General features: G+C 41.4%; 1 protein-coding gene across 1 annotated transcript in view; it reads right to left on the bottom strand.

The window, feature by feature from the left end:
* Nucleotides 1-3,412: 3,412 nt before the first annotated feature.
* The window catches only part of znf385a (zinc finger protein 385A), a 55,523-nt gene continuing 38,103 nt past the window's right edge, over nt 3,413-20,832 (bottom strand). Inside the window, exons 4-8 of the mRNA XM_078254978.1 lie at nt 16,718-16,892; nt 9,733-10,125; nt 5,129-5,313; nt 4,715-4,807; nt 3,413-4,366 (exon numbers count right to left, since the gene is read on the bottom strand). Of these exons, the coding sequence (XP_078111104.1) occupies nt 4,118-4,366; nt 4,715-4,807; nt 5,129-5,313; nt 9,733-10,125; nt 16,718-16,892 (1,095 nt within the window). The 3' untranslated portion in view covers nt 3,413-4,117. The remainder of the gene's footprint in view (nt 4,367-4,714; nt 4,808-5,128; nt 5,314-9,732; nt 10,126-16,717; nt 16,893-20,832) is intronic.

Below are 20,832 nucleotides of genomic sequence, written 5' to 3'. Positions count from 1 at the left end.
GGCCATCTATTACGGGAAATCAGCAACGCTCTTTAGACAGTACAATGCTGCTCTTTATCAGACAGTACAATGCAGCACCAGTCAGCCACTGCTCCTGTTAGCAGCATATGCTGCTCACAAAGGAGATTTGTCAATGTCTGATTGCAGCTGAGTCTCTTTTAAAGTTACAGCATTTAGCTCATGTTTCTGCTGGACCCATTGCAAAAGCATGTTGCACGGTCCTATACTTAAATGGAACAAATGCTCAATTTTCAAGTGTTTTAAATTGTAGTAAAGATCTCAAAGTTTCCATAGATACCAAATACACCCAGTATAAACTTTATTAAGAACACATTAGGTAAAACTGTTCTGCCATGAAGTCCTCTTTTTAAGATGCCTATGTTTAGTTTTTGTATCAAAGAACTGTTAAATAAACTATTGACTATTCTGTGAATCCTCAAGTATGTACTAGGACTGTAGATCTGTACATTCTTTAGATATACGGTGTATAACTAAAAAAAGCTCAGTTTTTTTAAACTATGCACCAAAACTATGCAATTTCCTACCCAAGGCTGAAAGAGATGCAAGCTTTGTGAACATTTTTAAACGACAATAAAACATTTTTTTTATTTATTCAGCATGGCCCTAAACTAAATGTCCCTTTTTCTTTGTTTATTATCTTTTACATGTTCCTGTTTTGCTATTTGCTGCTTCTTTTGTTTGCTGTTCATTTTATAGCATGGTTTTATCTTGCAGTATTTAAACTATTTTTATTTGGCCTATTTTTTTTTGTATTCCCTTGTTTCTTTACTTTATTGTAAAGCACTTCGATCTAACAGCCCCTGTATGAAAAGTGCTATATAAATAAAGTTTAATATTATTATACTGTATGATATATTTTTCAGTATTTCATTTAATGATATATGACATTTGATAGGTGTTGGACCACACAATGATTCATTCATAAAAACTCTGAAGACATTTGTTTCATTTAATGATTTATTGACATTTACTTTTTTCCCCACCATGGTTTCTCTTGATACCATTAGTATTTACCATAAAGTTTATTTTTCATTTAAATTACATATAATGTTTCACTCACATACACATTTATTGTTTAATTTTCTTATTGCAATAAACAAGAGTAGTCAGAATGAGTCAGGTATTGCTACAATTCGCCATACAAACTCTTTGTCCCCTCTGACAATGAAATTCAAAAATAACTTTATTGGCAAGACAAAATTACAACATAGCCTTTCCATCTCTCTCTCTCTCTCTCTCTCTCTCTCTCTCTCTCTCTCTGCTCTGAGAGAGGCTGAGGGCAGAATAAGGCTAAGGCTATTAACCTAAACACAGCTAACATGAAATACCTGCCCAGAATCTAACATCTATTTCCCATATGTGTAATGAGGATGGATTAGTGGGAATTACCACAGTATGAACATATCTGTGGTGCTACTACTTGACTGACCTACCAGGGACAAGATTGCACTACTTTGATTTGGTTGAGTCATTGATCAAGAGGCTAGAATCCAGGATGATTGATAAATGTTTCCAAACCAAACAAGTGCAGGTTGTTGTCTCCATTATTGTGTTAGGCCACTTCAACTCCAGGTTGCCTCTGACTCTGATTGGTGGGAAGTGGGGAGAGAGCAGGCCCCGACACACACTAGAATACATATGTATACACACACACCAACAGGAAGGAGAGCACGGATCCTGGAATAGTATCTCACTCACAAAATGAACTCTGCAAAGAAGGTTTCTTTCAGCAACAAAAAAAGAGCACAATGGTGGAAGCTGACACCAAGCCAGCTTCTTCTTTAAGTAATGGCATTGATAATGTTCCTCAAGATTTTTACTTTAATACATTTCTCACACACACAAAAAAACAAAACAATTCAACTAAATCCAACAAAGAAATAAACCTGTTGAACAATGCTAGCTTTAATACCTTGATACCAGGCATTGTACCCTGTTCCCCAAACAGAGATTACCATAGTAAAAAGGCCCTTTAATATGAAGGGTCGGTCCCTAAGCCCAGCTACACCTGTCTCTCTCTGTCCCTCTCTCAATCCCTTTGAGGGCTTTTACTCCTCATGAAAGAACAGAAAAGTCTGTCAGCTGGCGTGCTCCCAGTTTACACATGACTCCAGACAACATGTCACAACGTGTCACAATGATAACAAGTCACTCTGATAAAAATTGCTCATTGCATTGCAATATTCAGACAAAGGTAAGACATTAGAGCTCATTGCTTCTCAATGAAAGGGCACAGTGTACATCTTGTTCAGAAAAGGGTGATTAAGCTGTCGAGCAAGAAAGGTCTGCTTAGCTTAGCTTTTGTGGCTCCCCACTGAGTCAATAGGTCTGCTTGTACTGTATATCAGTCTTTCTTAGTCAACCCTTATATAATCCACCATCTAACAATTCCACCCTTCTTCTTATCCCTTCATGGATGCAGTTTTTAACATTTTCAATCTACAAAAATATTTTTTATTGTGTTTACTATTTCAGTCCAAACCAAACAAAACTAAGTGCTCACCAGTCTTTGCAAAAGTCAAAATCATGGTGCGTTTCATGGCTTTCAGTTGTAAGACGGGAAGAATCGGTTGATGCCCTGGGTGGCCTCGCTGAGTTCTGGCTTGGTTGTCACTCCAGCTCAAGATAATTTCTCCAAGAATGTATTTGGCTTTCATCTTCCTCTTTTTAATTTGTTCCCTTTGAACATTATGGTTGCCAGTGTCGATGTGCCCTATGCTATAGACTCATATGAACCTTTGGAGATGGGGGAGGTGAGGAGGCGGATTGGGCAGCAATGGAAGAGTTCAACCCAATGAAGCAGAAGCCTGACCCTGCAGGATCTTATTGTCAGGCTGCATGCAGAAACAACATAAATACATCAGTACACAGGGTCGCACCTAAGTCATACCTCCCCATCTACACAGTGAATCAGCCTGCGAATAAAGACCACGGTGATGTGAAGATGTTGACAGCTTTCTTTTTGATGGCTTAAGAAATCTCACCTCACAATACATATGAACTATGCTATCTTCAGTATTGCTCAATACTGTAACTAAAAGAACAGATTATTGCCATCAAAAAAACAATCCAAGCTAAAGATGGGGATCATGTATCAAATATAGTAGTACAGTATGTACCAATGTGTGACTTCTGCCGTTTCTTCCATCCTCATTCCCCTTTAGTGAGGCCCTTCTTTGACTGATACAGATGTTGGCAGATGTGCCCTGTAGCAATTTTTGTTGGTGCAGTCTATTTTAAAACACATATTCATTTTGGCCTGTGTGTGTCTGCATGCTGCCTGGGGTCAATCCGCTGACCTGTGCCAGCCTTCCTCTCACCTCACCGTCTCAGGAAATGACAGGGGAGTGCAATCCCCCACAGTTACTTTTCTGCTCTCCTAACCCCCCCCCCACCACCACCACCACCATCAGACATGTTCAGATGGCTACGACCTCCCTGTCAACCCAAGTCATGTTGTATATAGCGAAGACCTAGTGTCACAAACTGAAGAGTTCCTGGCCTTCAGCGCAGAAGGGGACGTGTACTGTACGTGGAGGCTTCCACAGATACATGTGGCGCATACAGCAAAGACTGATTGAAGCAGCTACCCTACTGACATAACATTATTGTCTTGGTTTTTGAGGTGCATAGGATGAGAAGAACACGTTGAGCCGTGATGACAGGAGAAAACCAACCTGGCCCAGAATAATTATGTAACACTACATGTGGTTTAATCTTTCTAGTACGGTGTGCATGTGTTTCTTCTGTAGCTATCGAGGCGGCCATGGCAGGGCCACAGTGCAAGGGAGAGGGACCAGGGGAGGTGAGAGATGTACAAGGGAGTTCAATGCATAATGAAAGTCTCTCCTCTGCTCATTCCATCTGCAGATCATTCAAAAGTCTTTGAAATGGAGGGAGAGTTTCAGGTAAAGGGAAGAAAGACATATACTTTGACTCCTCTCCGCTGCTCCTTTCCCTTGCTTTTCTCTCAGTTCAATATTTAAATGGTTGGAATTTCCCCCCTATCAATTGCTGTTTGTTGATCATATTTGTATCTTCACAGTGTGCTTTTGGAGTGGCTGTTCCTGACTGGCCAAAGTCAGAGGGTGATGTGTCAGTAAGGGGAGAAGAGGATTTGACCATGGGTGGTGCGGATAGGCCCGGGGGCAGGTCTCAGGATGGCGTGGCTAAGAGGCGGGCCTTGTAATAGGTGATGGTGCGGGTGGTGCCCAGGAGCTGCTGCACGGAGAGCCAGATGGTTTGAGGAAGCTGCAGCAGCCATTGCTGCAGCAACAGCCAAGGGGCTGGGCAAGAGCCCTGCACCCAAAGCTTTGGTGAGATCCTTGGAGAAGGTCAAAGAAGACTGCAAACAGAAGGAGGTGCACAGAGAGACACAAGACAAGAGAGAGAGGGATAAAATGATTAGTTCCAGAAGGTCAACACATGGAGGGGAAACATATATAGACTTTCCTCTCCAGACTCTTTTCATCTAGCATAATGCAGAGGTTTCAGTCCAATTGAGGTAATATTTTCAGGAAGAGGTCACAGCCAAAAACAGGAAGGCTTTTGTTGGGATCAAATAAACACGCTCTAACTACTCTAAGGCCTTGCAGACCTCATGTTCTCTGTGTCTATGTAACCTGTGGATTTCAGGTTTGCTGACTGTGTCACAGAAGAAGTTAGAATTCAACAGAGAAAGTTGAAAGGTTACCGTCAGATCAGCTCCCCTGTGCTTCTTGTGTCGGCTGAGGAGGGGGTTAGGCTTGCCCGCCATGCCGTCCCGGTGCCTTCGACTTGATATATGCTGAAAAGGAAGGAACACAGGAAGACAAATTATTCTCACTTTCCCTAAGTGAAAATGATTACCATATTAAACCATCAAAGTGGACATAACATACTGAATATATACAGTATCTTAGACTCTGGAGACTCTGGACTGTTTTTGACCTGAGAATGTCTTCCATTATTAAATAATTATGGTAATTGCAAATGTTCTCACAAAATGTTTGTTGCATGAAAAGGTAATCTTTAGACTTCCAAAAGAGCCAGTAATATTGTATGCAAAGTATTTTACAGATACCTATTAAATCCAATTTTTGGATAAAAAGGCATTTCTCCCTCCTACCTGTTTGAGTTGCAGTTCAGAGTTGACCCGCACATTACAGATCTCACAGTGGAAGGTTCTTTCCTGAGTGTTGGGGTCCACCGGCCCCCCTCCCTGCTCTCCAATGGGCTTGGGGCCCAGGCGAGGATATGCCTTGATGGGGCCCAGCCCGCTCCGTGCCTCTAAGATAGTTTTGTGTTTGGTACCTGCAGGCAGACACACACACACACACACACACACACACACACACACACACACACACACACACACACACAAGAAAAAACACAGGTCAGCAATGCCATTAACCAATATGAAATTACATATTTAGAAGCTAATAGAATAGAATTAAATAATACAGTGCCGATGTGCATCACTATTTATAACATATGAGTCATGCCGCTTGACAGTGTTTCTCTTTAACTCAGAACAGTGAGTCGGAGAAACAGTGACAGTGACAAATATCAGGGTATGAAAGGAAAGGAAAGAGAGAAGAGAGAAGAAAGAAAGAAATGTACCACTGGCTTGATTCTCCAATAATTGGTAACATATGCACAACACACAGAGCATGTCGCTGTATAAAGTTGTAGTGGTAAGTTGTTACCACTAGAGGGCTGCAGTCAGACAGCTGTGCAGCTGAATGATGAACTCAAAGCCCTCTCCAATGTGAATATTACAATAAATGGTTGATAGTGTTTATTCAGTGGAGTGGGTGAGATACAATCATACAGTGTGCACTGTAGTAAATTATATTATGATGCAATGACAGCGCTGGACCACTGAACCCTCACTGTCAAGATCAGTCATTTTGACTGTAAATGCCAAAATTTAAGGCCGTGTTATTATGAGAAGCAGGTTTGTCTGGTCTTAGGATGGATTTGCAGTCAGACATTTGCTGCGCTGATCATGACACCTGTACTTTTTACTGCTTTTTATGTGATGAAATTGCACTGCATTTTATTTCTGCCTTTTGTCATACTGGGTAAAAAGATATATATATTAGGGTTGTCAAAATAAATAACAACGCGTTAAAAAAAATAATGCAGATAAATCCATTCCATATTGACGTTTGACCCGGAGCCATTCTAGCCACCATTGGACTGTAAAATGAAGGAGGGAGACGAGAATGTGCTGCCTGGATCAATAATACCGAAATCTGGTGCCACTGATATGTCTGCGCTTCTCTCTGATGCTCTAAAACAGACGATACAGGTAACACAAACACCGCTGCACATGACGCTAGTTAACACTATACTCAACAGCAGCTAACGTTAGCCTACCACTAGCTAGTTAATATATATATATATATATATATATATATATATATATATATATATATATATATATATATATATATATTATACTATCGGATTCTGAATGAGGTTTATGCTGTATAACACATCATTCATACTGCTGAGCAATAGGGGCCCTCGTTTCATTACAGATTGGCATGTTACACTAGACACAAAACAATTACATCAAAAACACAACAGATGTGTTTCTTGGCAATACCAAGTAGTAAAAAGTTACATATGAACTCATGTCTCGTAATGGTCAGATTCCTCAGAGTCCACCCAACGCTCTGCTATTAATACAATCATGATTCCAGCCAGAATAAAAAAAATATTCTTACATATTCAGCAATTCAAAAATTATATTCTGTCAGATGTTGTCAATAAAAGATGTCCACCTGCTGAAAAAAGGAATTTACAAGAGATTCTAAACTGTGGGGATTCATATTTCATACATTTACATGAAGTATTTCTATATGCAGTATTTTCTTAATTTGAACAAATCCCACTCCAGGGGGCTGAATTTGCAAAGGAGATGGCATAGAGAAAAGTGCTTTTGCACATTACTTTCCCTTTCAAGTGGTCTGCAAAGCAGCACACCATAGAGTGTACCAGAATACTTACTCATTAAATAATCACACATTTTGTTCTTGGCTGAAAACGTTTAGTCATGCCCCCCCATCGACCCCTATGCCTCTCTGCTCACAAAGTAAAGCATCCCACTGTCTTTGGCTCTGCCTTTGAGTCACTCAGTCTGAAATCCCTTTGAACAGAGTTAAGGTTACAGAAGAGAGAGAAATGGTCAGGGTAGGGTGGCTGGTGGGGAACATAGAGGCTGTGGGTTCCATTGGAGAGGAAAGGGCTGGAATGACGGATTTCGCTCGTGGCCAGAAAATGTGCTCTTGGGTTGTTTGTTTTTGCCTTTGTTCTATTTTGGTCTGACAATGGATGGCCCAGTGCTAAGGTTGACTCATAGTGTAAACCAACACACAAGCAGACAAGTCACATTTGAAAACTAAGAAATAGGCAATGGGTTAACAGGAAACTGTTGAAATAACATTACATACACATCATTATTTTTTGTATGTTTACTGCTGTTCATTCCGTGACACGCATGCTGCTCATGTGTCTGCATAACATATGCTCTTATTTTTTGAACCCCGCTAACATGCACAGTTTTGATTTTGAGAATGAGTGAGGGTGATTATTTCCAGATTGTTTCCCTCATAGAGTTTCAACTGTTTCAACTCTGTCATTCAGCGGTTGAACTTTGGAGCCAAGTAGCTGACAGCAGGCTGTGACTCAGGGGCATGTTTAGAAGTTGTAATATGTGTGTGATCTCCTTTTATACTTACATTTGCATGTACGTCGTAATCGCGCTAGTAGGCAGATGTAACACAAATTTATTGTTGTGTAGTTGTTAGACGGATAAACAATTAATCAGCGCCTGATAAAGCATAAATTCCAAAAGCCATCCAGAGGTTAATCCAACCATAAGGGTGGCCGTGATTGCACTTTTAATGATTACTGTAATACTGTATCCAACTGTAAGAGGTATTTGTTGGCTGCTTTAATGTCTGGCTGAGCTGGCTCGCCAAACATTACTCAAGGCAAATGTGATACAGTTACAATGATGTGGGGTCAGTCCCTCAATGTCTATGTCTCTGTAGTATTTTCTTCTGTGTAGGAGAGTGTATAAATAATTAAGAGAGGAGGTCAGCAGATACAAACTGTCCTCACAGAGACAAATGGTCACAGGGAGAGCTAAGTCAGTAGGGCATAAAGGATTAAAGCAGAAGCGGGCACCTCAGGGGTATTTGGAGCCCTAAGAAAGTGTTGTCATGTGTGAAAGCTGTCTGGCAGAACGTTGAGGCTGGTATTGTGGTAAGCTCAGCCACATAACATATTTTTCTCTTATTCCCTCATGCAGTGGTTACCCGCCTTAACCATCCTCCTCTGCAACCTTTTCAAGTGGAAGGCTTCAGGCTATGGGGAACTGTTTTTATGCTGCGTTCTGCAAATGATAAGACAAATCATGAATCCTTAAGTGGGGGAGAGTTGTTTTTTTTTAAATAATCATGTCTTGTATGTGTGAAGAAAATGGAGTGTGTCAGCAGAGTGCTGCATGAGAGAGTGGGCACACACACACACACACACACACACACACACACACACACACACACACACACACACACACACACACACACACACACACACACACACACACACACACAGGTGAAGCACCAGTACAGAGGTCAGGGCTTGGTAGGTGAAGCCTGTCAGTGTCAAACAGATACTGATCTGTTTATCTGCTGATCAGTGCTCTTCTCAGTACCCTCTGCTGGGGTGCAGTTAACAGAGATGGTAGCACTGTGTACAGTAAGGGCAGTCAGGTAATAGACTGTATGTTTGTGTATCGTTGTGCAACTTTAAGGAGCCATGAAGTTAGAAGTAATTATGTCAATTTGTGTTATTTCAAATTACCAACTGATTTAATGTGCATGATTCAACCTCCACACAGTTATTAAAAACTGCTACATTGTTCTAGATACTTGGTGTTGTAACAACTATGATTACTCATTACGGTGAAATAACAATCATCGTTCTATCATTCATGTTCTGAAATTGTTTTAAAAGCAGCAATTGCAATAATCCCTGGTGCACATGACAACCAGCAATTACTGTATTACTTTGAAAGGATTGTAGAATGATAAAATTATGACTATATATATATATAGTCATAATATATATATATATATATAAAATGTTGACTTATAAATGTAATTTAACTGATCATTTAATAGGAAGTGTTAGTACATAACTATGTTGCTTAATCTTCAGTTACAATATGTAATATTGTTTATGAAGAAAATATCTTATTTTCAAAAATGTAAATATCTCAAATTATTTTCAAAGCAGTAGTTGTAGAATGTTGGTTTTCAATTAATTTCGTCTCTTAAACTGACCAGTTTTTGGTTTTCTCTGAGGGCACTAATGTCTTCTCATCATCTAGAAGTGCATTACATTTACAACCAATGCACATTATTTACACTTTTAGAGTAATGTTTTTAAATATTATGACAGGCTTGGCAAAAGTCCTCTGACACATGAGTGAGACATTTTGTTTCCAGCAACAACAACATCAACAACAACAACAACAACAACAACAACAGTGTGGCTTGAGTAAACAGAGAAGAATCCAACCATAGCTGAAAGGTTCCACCTCCAGAAACACATATTTCATCAACAGAAGATCCAAGAACATCAAAGTTAATCCCACATGGTTTGCTTACCAGCGAATTTGCAGAAGCTGAGCAATATCAACGCAGAACCCACCTTTGTTGTGGGCCTCCAGCTGTGACAAGGAATTGACAGCCACCTTGCACAGTGAGCAGTATAGCAGCTTCTTGGCCTTGTCCTCTTCTGTCTCTGGATTGGCCGGGCTGGAGGCCGTGGTGCCGGCAGCTCCTGAAACTGGGGGTCCAGATCCGGGCTGCTCTGAGCTGGCGCTGCCAGTGCCGCAGCCTGGGGAGGATGAGGAAGGGGGGATCAGGGGAGGAGTGTGGGTGGGCAGAAGGGGGCACACTGACGGGATGGGGGAGTCTATGGGTGGGGTAGGCGGGGTGGTAAGAGGGAGAAGGGGCCCCGGGGCCAGCAGCGGCCCTGGGGCCAGCAGTGGCCCCGGGACCAGCAGGGGACTATTTAACTGTGACAGAGGCCGTGTTTCATCTGCAAAAACAAAGAGAGAAACAAAGAAAGAAATAGAATAAATGCCGTATGGAGAAAGATCAAATAACTTTTTTGTGGTCCAAAAAGTACATAACTCAAACAATAAAGTGTTTTACTATTGGCTTCATTGTCTTTAAACTCAGCAGTGAACCAAAGTACCCCTGACATAAACTCTCTGCTATGTTAAACCACATCGCTCACCACTCCCAGTCGAATGTGGACAGCACTGCCTGCTGCGTAGATCAGACAAACCAACATAAAGCGCTTGAAGACTGAAGAGCTTTTTATTTCCTATACTGCAGCCTATAGGCCATAATTGGTTAAAAAGAGTTCCTTTTAATTTCAGTTACAAGAAAGTGGATCAGAGAAGGAAAACCTATGTCCCATATAAAGGCAAGAGCACATATTTTTAGGCTTATTGAAGTTTTCTACTTCTTCTTCCTTCTTCTTCTTGTATCTTTCACTGATGTGGTCTCATCTTATTGAACTGTTTCTTGAAGGGAGAAATAGGAAACAGATACCACAGCCTGTGCATGCTTTGACTCACACCTGTTTTTTCTGGCTGGGTTTAAAGCAAAATGGCACTTGCTTTGTCACCAGGGCAAAGAAAATATGAAGTAAGCTGTGCTCTCACTCTCTGCTTACTTTCCTTCTGCTAGCTCTCTGTAGCTTAATTTCTTATTGTTGCATATTTAAAGTGCATGACGGTGACTTTTTCTTTTTCCGTCACAGAACATGTTTATACATACATTTCCAGACGCATGTTTCTGGTCAATCACTCCCATACGCAATGCCTTCAGTATTCACTAAGCAATGGGTGTTGGCTGAAAAAAGACCCTCTAAATTTGGGTGGGGTATTCAGAACTCTCCCCATCAGCAGGGACCAGCAGGCCCTCGTCCAAACTCCACAGGATGTAGCGACGAGGGCAGGCAATGGAAAAGCCCCACAAGATTATGGTATTAAATACCATGGAGTATTTCTGGGAAGAAAACAAATATTGACTTTAACAGCTCAATATCCTTTTAAGGATTACCTCATGCTTTGTCATTTTGTCACATGGCAGAGTCCATAAGGGTCGTGATATATTTACGTTTTTGTTTCACCCTGTGAGTCTTATGTGACTATATGATCATTTGTGTAATGTATAGTTGCTGTGGCTACTCGATTGCATCATCTCTGATGAAGATGCCATTGTGAGTGCTTTCCATTCCACTGCTTTCCAAGATCAAAATTCCCTTTCTTTCCATATGGTAAGTTTCCAGCTGCAAGGCTGCTGGCTGCACAAAGCGTTTGTCAAACAGATGTTTTGAAAAAGAAAAAAATTCTTACTCTGACTCTTTATGGCATCAAGAAGTCCATAAACCAGGTCTGGATCAAAGTACAGTGTGAGGGGTATGCTCTAATGGAGAGGTTTGTGACTTGTAATATGCTTACTTTGCTACCTAATATCGCTGCCTGAGATGGTTAGGTTGATTGCAGTGTTTGTACCTACAAGTGCATGGAGGCAGAAAGATAGAGACGCTAAAGTAGTTCTCTCTAGTATTGTTGTTGAATTTTGCCCACACACAGGCACGTACACACACACATGGTTTCATTACAATGCCGACAAACAAACCCCTAATCCACAGCGTCTATAACATGTGATTTGAGTTAAAATCAAGTGGGAAGGAATAGAGGGGGTTGGCCAAATAGTAATGAGAGATTTCATGATTCATGATGGCCTGGAGGTTTGCCTTACCAAACCATCACATCCAGTCACTGTTTCACCTCATACCACAGTAAATGCCTCCTACACTCATCCCCCTTACAACAAATTCAGCTTGAGGCTAACCCCTCGGGCCTCCATAACCACAGTTATTCACTGTCTGTCTCAGCAATCCAAAATGATGTATCTCACTGAGCAACAAAGTGTTTGTTTTTGTCATATTTACTGACTAAAATGAAAAGCATGAAACCATTTTAGATTTGCTATTCTCTCAGAATAGCAGAGACAAATTGCTAGATTTTTCTTGCCCTGAGAATCCCACTGTCAGAGTTATTTGAAGCTAGGGATATACTTTAAGCTTAATTAAACACTGATAGGCAGTTAACTGACCTTCTTCCCTGCTAGCTGGCCTCATAGCCAAACAGAAGAAGGCATTATTCAATGGGAAAGGTCAGCAGAGGGAGATAACTCAGTCCAGATGCTTTACACTATAGCCTGGTGTGCATTGCCTTAATCCACCTCAGGAAATTAAAGCTATGTATAGTATGCATTCCATGGGGAGAGTTTTTGTTGCTAAAGCCGTGAGATTTAATACAGACTCATTAAGATTCAGACCAAAACCACTTCCGTTGTTTGCTGCAAGAGTCAAAGTTCATTCTTATTCCTTGAGTGTGACATTTTGTCTAGACTGCGATAGCTTCTTGGAAATGTAAAACATATCTGATTGTGGAATTAGTGTGGAAAGCAGTGTATTAAGGAGTGCCTATGTAAGCAAATGAGAATGTAAGTGATCCCATAGGGTCGGGAACCAGACAATGAATAAGCTTTTTGTTGTTAAATAAAATGTAAAGCTGAAAGCAGAACAACAGAGTTATTGCCATAAACAATCCTAGGTGTAGGTGGAACATAGTGCAGTGCTGGATATGCTTTATTTATTTCAAATGTTGAATGAAAGGGGTGCAATTTAAACCAAGGTTAACAGATTACAGAGGGTTGCATTATTGTGAGTCTTAAGTATTGTGAGATACTGTTCCAGCAAAAAAAAAACAGGAGGTTTAACAGAGGACTGGTGTATTGACTGTGTGGGTATGATGCCCATTCTTAATGTTTAACGAGCTAAGAAACCCAATGCTTGCCCTACGAGAGCCGAGCTTCATTCATAATGCAGTTGGGTGCCTTTTTTCCAGTCGGCCTGCAGCCTAACTCTGAGGCACACACTGTGTGTATTAGATACTTATTATTACTATTTCAGGTTGATTTAGTCAAATATCTCACTTCAGATAACAAAATCCCTAGAAAACTTCAAGACTAACAACAAATATAGACAGAGCATGAAAAGCCTTTCAGCTCTTTGTAACTCAATACTATAGTCACCTCATAGCCATGAAACCCTAGCCCTCACATGAAAGTCATCTGTTTAATTGACCTTGGGTGTGTGTGCGCCTGTGAGAGTTTTTGTGTGGACTTATAGAGAGCCATAATATCAGGGTGGATTTAACAGTGTCCTTCAAAAAAGTGGGAGTGTCAGACAGCCGAGGGATAAAGAGGAGGGGAAGGAGGGAGGGAAGAGAAGAGAAGAGTTTCTCTCCAAGTAGACAGCTGTCTCTCAATCACTCAGACAAACCCTCACTTTACCAGGCCAAATCCCCCAAAGCCAATGGCCTCCTCTTTGCGGGGCATCTCTGTACGCAAACCTTTTGAGGGCTATAAAACTTGTGACCTGTTCTGAGAGCCGTAAGGTAACAGCACTGCAATAACTGACCTTTCAACTGTTTTATCCTTCAGCAAGGTCTCAATGTGTCCTGATTACGGCCATCACTGCTGACTGCATTTGATATGTTAAGGATGCAGTATAAAAGAGAAGGTCATCATACCAATGCTAGACTGTACTTTGACTGTATCATATCTGAATGTCTAAGAAGACTGTCATATTGCGTAAAATCCCAGATCAACAAATGAACCATTCACAGGAAAAATCACTCAATGTCAACAACAAATGCTGCTCTGTTTTGTAAGAGATTTGCACTGTGGGAAATCTCCTCGTCCTTCCATCTTTGTGCTTGCATGTGCCTGACCACATTGTTTGTGTACGTGTGTGAATGCATTACAGCCTGTGTGTGTTTGTCAGTTTCAGAGTATCTGCCTTAGAGTGACCCGTGTTAGTGTCCACAGACCACACCAGTGTCCGTCCTCCAGACGCTGCTTTCCCAGTTAAGGCCATGCACAGCTGCCTGAGATCTTTCCACCTACCATGAAGCAATGGGACAGGATCACACTGAGGACATGCATACTACACACACACAGTCATTCACTCACAAACAAGCAAGTGTACAGGCCGACCAGGAAGAGACAGGGTTCCAGGGTCACGAGAAAGAGGCTTGGATGGAAAAAGGCATTCTTTCACATGTTGCTACTTTCACATCTCGGTCATGGCAGGCTTGTTTTGGCTCCTCATGCTTTTGGAGTTCACCCCATGAAGTCTCACTAATGGCGACAGGCCTGGAGCTGATCTCATATCCCCCATGAGGAAAGGAGAGTGGAAAGGACTGGCCCTCTTACTACTCTGGGATCAGCTAGAAGAATATCTTACGTGTTATTTTTATGAAGAGTCAAAGACAGTGAAATGCTAATGTCTTTGCTCTGGTGTGTTGTTGCATTTTGGCCTTTATTGTACTTGTGTTTCATCTTTTCATTAATTCATTAATGTTTGCTCTGCCCTCCCGTCAATAAGGTGGAAATGTCTGGTAAACAGTCAGCTACAGAAACCTTTGTAAATGTCACCAAAACATGGCTGGTCTATTCAGCCTCATGTTTGATTCAAGGACAGAGTGGTGTTATGAAATCAGCCAAGTTTCTTTAAAGAAGTGGGCGTGGTTAGCTGACACGGCACATGAGGGGGGTGTGTTGTTTTTGATCTGATTTAACCCAGCCATTACAGGTGTGTGGAGATGGATTGACGAATTAATTCCAGAAGCAGAGGCGGAAAGGCGGAGAGGCGGAGAGCCTCAAGCGGACGGACAGACGGACGCTACTGGCCACACCAACGGAGACAAACATTTTGGAAGACAGATTCCTAGTGAGTTTGATTGAAGATACGTTTTCTTGTTTCCCACAACACGACATTTTGTAAATACACCTTTTAAAACTATAACACAGAGAGTGGGCGAGTAGCGGACGAGTAGCTGACGAGTAGCTGACGAGTAGCGGACGAGTAGCGGACGAGTAGCTGACGAGTAGCGGACGTAGTAGCGGACGTAGTAGCGGACGTAGTAGCGGACGTAGTAACGGACGTAGTAGCGGACGTAGTAGCGAATTACTCTTCATTAAAGTCAGATCATCGGCTGGGTAGCGGACGTAGTATCGAATTACTCTTCATTAAAGTCAGATCATCGGCTGGCTCTGTCCTTTCAGATGCTGGCTTAGATTCTGGTCAAACTCTTTCACAATGGAGTCATCTTTATTTTTCTCATTGCCACCACCCAGAGCTCAGGCAACATGGTCTATTTTGACTCTGTGGCAGATGATGTTTCATCTCTCAATAACTCACTCAGGAGTGTGCAACATACACAAATATATGCACACTACAGTGGTGTTCTTTGAAAAGATGCCAAGAAACCGCCATGTTTCTGCTCTCTGTCTAAATAGATAGACACCATCCCAGTTTGACAGAGCTGAGCTGAACAAAGCATTGACGCATACGTACACTCAAAACAACACTGTTGTTGTTGGACTGTTACAAGGAAATGTATGCATTCAAAATCTTACTTCAGTGAAATAAATGAAGTATCGGCACCAAAATATACTTGAAGTACCAGAAGTAAAAGTAATCATTACGCAGAATGGCCCATTTCAGAAAACTGTATTATATTATTAGATCCTAATTATTGAGGCATTAATGTGTACATCACTTTAATTAGGCAGCTGGTAAAGGTGAAGATAATTTCAATTACTGTATATATTGCTATGTATTTAACATATATAATATAATATATAATAATGTATTAGTTGATTTCTATTTTGTATTAATAATCTAAACCTGCAAATTAAATAATGCTGTCAAATAAATGTAGTGGTGGTAAAAAGTGCAATATTTCCCTCTGAGATGTAGTGGAGTAGAAGCATAAAATGGAAATACACAAGTAAAGTACAAGTATCTCAAAATTGTATGCAGTTCTTGAGTAAATGTACTCAGTTACTTTCCACCACTGTTGAATATTATATATTTGGTTAAATTTGGGCTTCTTAATCTATTGGAAAATGGGGTCAGACTTCTGTTTTAAGATGAATTTTTCTATAAACCTACTTTACTTCAGTCATCTGATCATCAGCTGTTTTCATTAGTAGCTGCATTCAGACTGACTTGGACCCACTGCTTTGAAGTCATTTCTTAATGTAATTTAATGTGTCCAGGGCTACAGAAAGGAACTTATTGATTCATCTATGTCCCACTTTTAAAGTAACTTTCTCAGTATTCTGAATTCAAATTCACTCTAACCATATAATCTTATATAATATAATATAATCAAACTGTCTAAGGTCAAAGTCTAGTCTAAGGTCCTGGCACCTAACAGTTTTAGAAAGAAAGAATATGAGACACGACTGTCAAAGTGCAAATAGTTCATGAGGTTTGTGTGACTGTGTTGTTGACCATAAGCTCTGCTGCAACCACATCAGACCACACAGAGAGCTGAGATACTCACAAGAAAAACAAAACACTGCAAAGCCACTGTGATTAAATGCCTTTGTTATTCTTGCATATTTTCCATTTCATTTTCCAGCTGTATGATAAGCCTCTAAACATCCTGCATGGGTTGAAATGATTATCTCATAATTCGCACATGCACTTTTTCTGTTTCTCGTCCTGATAATATTTTCTGCTGTCTCACCCGCTATGCTGGGCTCTCTGTCTGGGGCAGTGCCAGGGACTCCGGGCGGAGATGGGGAGGAGGTGGGGGGCACAGTATGATGCTTATCCCCCTCCTGAGGGCGACTCTTAGAGGTCTCGATGCCCTTGATTCTCCTGGCATGCCGGTTTCCTTTGTAATGGGCTTCTGCCTGGCTCTATAGGAGAACATGAAGCAAAAAAAAGTGTATGTTGTAAATTAACACCAACAAGTGAATAAAACATTGCAGGTTGGATTAGACTCAATGTGACACCACACCATAGCACCGCACACTCATTATAATCACATGTTATTTAATATACTCTGGGGACTGGAGCCACAAACAGCAGGCAGGTTATGGATTACAAGCTTGGGAACAAAAAGATGCATTGATGCAGTGATGGAGACATTCAAGACATAGACCTGCCCCCCTTGTTACTTAGTCATCTTATTGTCTTATACGTTTTCAAATTAGCAATAGATTATCCTGCAGTACATTGAATCTAACAAAACATCTGTTTCCGGATGATCCGTTTGTCTACATTGGGCATAACTGCTCAGCTCAAAGTTTTGACATACATCCTCTGCAGTCTAAACCTCTACATACAATATGACAGTACTTGGATCCAGCTTTTATTTCTACAGCCATGCTGACAGACATGCCAAGGGGAGTTGAAGTCGGGGTCAGTGAGATGCCACACTATCTGCCTGGAGGGCTCCTAAGTCCCGCCCTGACATTCCCCTTCCTTCTACAACACGCACATTATTACAGTACACATTATCAGTGGGAGGCCAGCATACGTCGGCTCCTACAACATAAATTCTGTGATCGCCTTCAGCTGCTCACTGAACAGGGTCAGGCTCTTGTGAAATCCCAGACTTATACATAGTACATGCCAGCTAAGACCCTGTCTGTAATATCTCATAGAAATATAAAATGGGGATGCAGAGTGTGGAGATTTTCAGGGACTGAAGATCATCCTGCATTCCAATAAAGAAAAAAATGGCACAGAGATGTATTACAGAAGCTAGTGTGGCTAATCTCCCGATGAAAGGCTAGCTACTAGCCAATATGTTTGTTCAGAGAGTAAACAACAGAGGCGAGTCATTTGTTAGGAGACTACCAGGACATCGGGGGAGTCTGTCTCTAGTCTGTATATGTTTGTGTGTCTGCACAGAGCTATGTGAGTCTGGGACAACATAGCAGATGAGATGCAGGGTTATACTGAGCTGTTGCCAGCGGTCTAGCTTCACAGTATGGTAACTTTGAAACATAAACACACACACATAGACACAGACACACAAACATAGGTGGGCAGGGGGTATTCATGTAACACTATTTGCCATCTGTTCACCCGTTCTTTAGCTCCCCTCTATCATGGTTTAAGTGTCCCACAATTAAAAGCACAAAAAGGCTCCTTACTGATAGAGACATATCAAATCAGTGTGGCACTTGAGTCAAATAGCTCCCTGCTGTCTCCACAAGTAGGTTGTCTGAGCAGATGTTATGTCATGTGCTGTACTGGCCAAATAATATTTGTATCGATGGACCAATGATGAAGATGATTATTAAGTGGCTGAATTACAGTTAGTTGCCAGGGAGAGAGATGGTCTTAAAGAGCGTCTGACAGCTGCCATAGGTGCTGAAAGGCTTGGGACATCACACAGTGACCACAGGCTCAGGAGTAGGGATAAACTGGCAGGGGGCATGTTTGTAGGCCAGTTGTGTATGTTTGCTGTATATGTGTGCCTGATGGCATCCATGATGTGTGCTGGCACACTAAACTGAGGCAGTGGCTGTAGTGATTTAGAAGATCATGTTTCTTGTAAATCATGATGACAAACTGGGCTCTAGATATAGCAGACCCTCTGTAACTATATTGTGTCAAAGGGGTCTTAAGAAGCTGCTTTAGCAAAGCATGTAGATCAAGGTGGAGAGAGCTGTGGGTGCAAAGTGGGATCTGATCACAGATAAAAGAAGGAATGAGAGGAGATAGAAGGATATAGGTGGTGCATGGCAGGCCGCCACAGAGTAGGCTCTCTTAACCTCTCTAACCAAGCCAAGGGGATCAATTGCCAAGCAGCTGAGTATCAGTGTAAAGTCCTGTATGAAGAGAAGGTAAAGATAGTCAAGGGAAGATGAAGGAGATATGGATACAGAACTACAAGACATGATGTAAATAGCTGGACTGAGAATGGGAATGATGTAAAAGAGACAAAAGAGAGGAAAAGCTTCACGACATCAGTCTGTGATTAATTATGCAGAGGGTTCAAACTGAGCAAGTGCTTTCCAGCATGACTATCATTCTGAAGGGAAAGCTGTGATGTTACAGTATGGCTACAGCTGCAGCTCCAGATGAGACAAAGAGGGAAAGAGTTAGAGGAAAAAAAGAGAGGAAGTTCAAAGTGAGAGAAAATAACATATAGACTGGGACAATAAACAAGCAAAAAACAGAGTGAGAGGGCTGGGGGAAAGTAGAGAGGAAGAGAATAAGGCTTGTATATCAGCCTATAGTCTTGCTGCAGCAGTGACGCTGGTCAATGCAGCACGACAGAGCCTATGATGTCACTAATGCAGCACGCCACCAAGGTTATTGTGCATACTATTTAACACCTCACACCATTACACGACCAAGGGACAGTGGGGCGCAAACCCTTACCCGATCCTTTCCTCATCTCATCTCCTTCCCCTCCAAGTCTCCTCTCTCCCACTTTCCCAAGATGCACTGGGGCTGTCAGAGCTAGACATTAATCCATGCCCTTGACGAATGCATCTTATAATAAGTAGTGGCAGGCAATTTTAAGCATTTCCACACTGTAAATAATGCAGCATGGGAGACGGAGACAGATAGAGGGGGGGGGGGGAGAGACAGGCAGAGAAAGAAAGAGGCACAGAGAGAAAGATCAAACCAGGATGCATGAATGATGGCAAAATGATGCGTGAAATAAGGGGAGCATGGGGTGCGAGCAGGAAGGCAGAACTAGATCCTTTGAAGACAAATACATTGATCATGACATTACATGGTAAGCCCCAATCGCTTTTTTTGACCTAATCAACCCAATCAACTCCCAGATGCCAGATAAAAACAGAGAAATGTCAACATCAAGGGCAAAATAATCTTTCTAAGTCAATACAGAGCCCCGAACTGGAAAAATGAGGCATGGAATGCAGCACAGGATTCTTCAGTGTTTCCTGCTGTATTTTTTCACCCATTAAATACTCATCCTGACTTGACCGTATGCAAAAGAGAACAGGGTGGGTGGGGAGTCATTCTATGGGAATATAAAGGACAGTTTTTTGCCAGCCGAGTGCAGGACAGCACCAATTACACACAGCCTGCTGCAAGTTTGACATTGCTGATATACTGCAGTGTGTGCCTTTTTGCTTGTGTATACTGGAAGCGAAAATGACAATGACAGCAGAGAGGTGTTGCAGTCCTGCATATCATAATCCTGAGGATTTACATTTGTACGTGTCGGAAGCCAGAAGATAGACCAAGGCTGCTGTAGGAGTCACCTATTGTTACCTCTCACACATGTGTACAAATAAACATGACATGAGCTATAGTGGGGAGGCCAAATGCTCATGTAACCTAAATCTATGCTTTCACATTTATTCTTCTTTCTTTATTTTAGATCTTTATTTTAGAGATCGAAAATCATACCTGTATGCATCTTACAGTAACTGGTCTAAACTCTTTTATGGCATGTTCACCAAATATTTTCTAAATGCTTTTGTAGCTTGTGACAGTTATATTAGTCTGTTTATTGTTGTAACAATGTTTTTTGCAGCCCTCTTGGCCCGGCCTCTTTTGAAATTAAGATTTCAATCTTAAGAGATTTTTACCTGGTTAAAGAAACGGAAAATAAAATGTATTCATAGTATTAACGGTACTGTAAGGCGGAGGGATCTGTCCAGGATGGGGGCAGACCTGGCCAGATATCACTCTTAGGTTCACGCCAAAAAATGACAAATATCAGAAATAATTCTTTAAGAGGTAAAGTGCAGCCTACTGCAATACACAGTATTTATTACCCTACTTTGCACATGTTTTCCAGTCAGAATTGCTCAACATAAAGTAATTTGCTTGTTTTGGTTATTATTTTAGGCTGGATGT

This window comes from Sander vitreus, chromosome 7 (genome assembly GCF_031162955.1).
Source record: "Sander vitreus isolate 19-12246 chromosome 7, sanVit1, whole genome shotgun sequence".
In the NCBI taxonomy this organism is placed as follows: domain Eukaryota; kingdom Metazoa; phylum Chordata; class Actinopteri; order Perciformes; family Percidae; genus Sander; species Sander vitreus.
The sequence above is the reverse complement of the archived record's forward strand: the minus strand, read 5'-3'. Positions and strand labels throughout refer to the sequence as shown.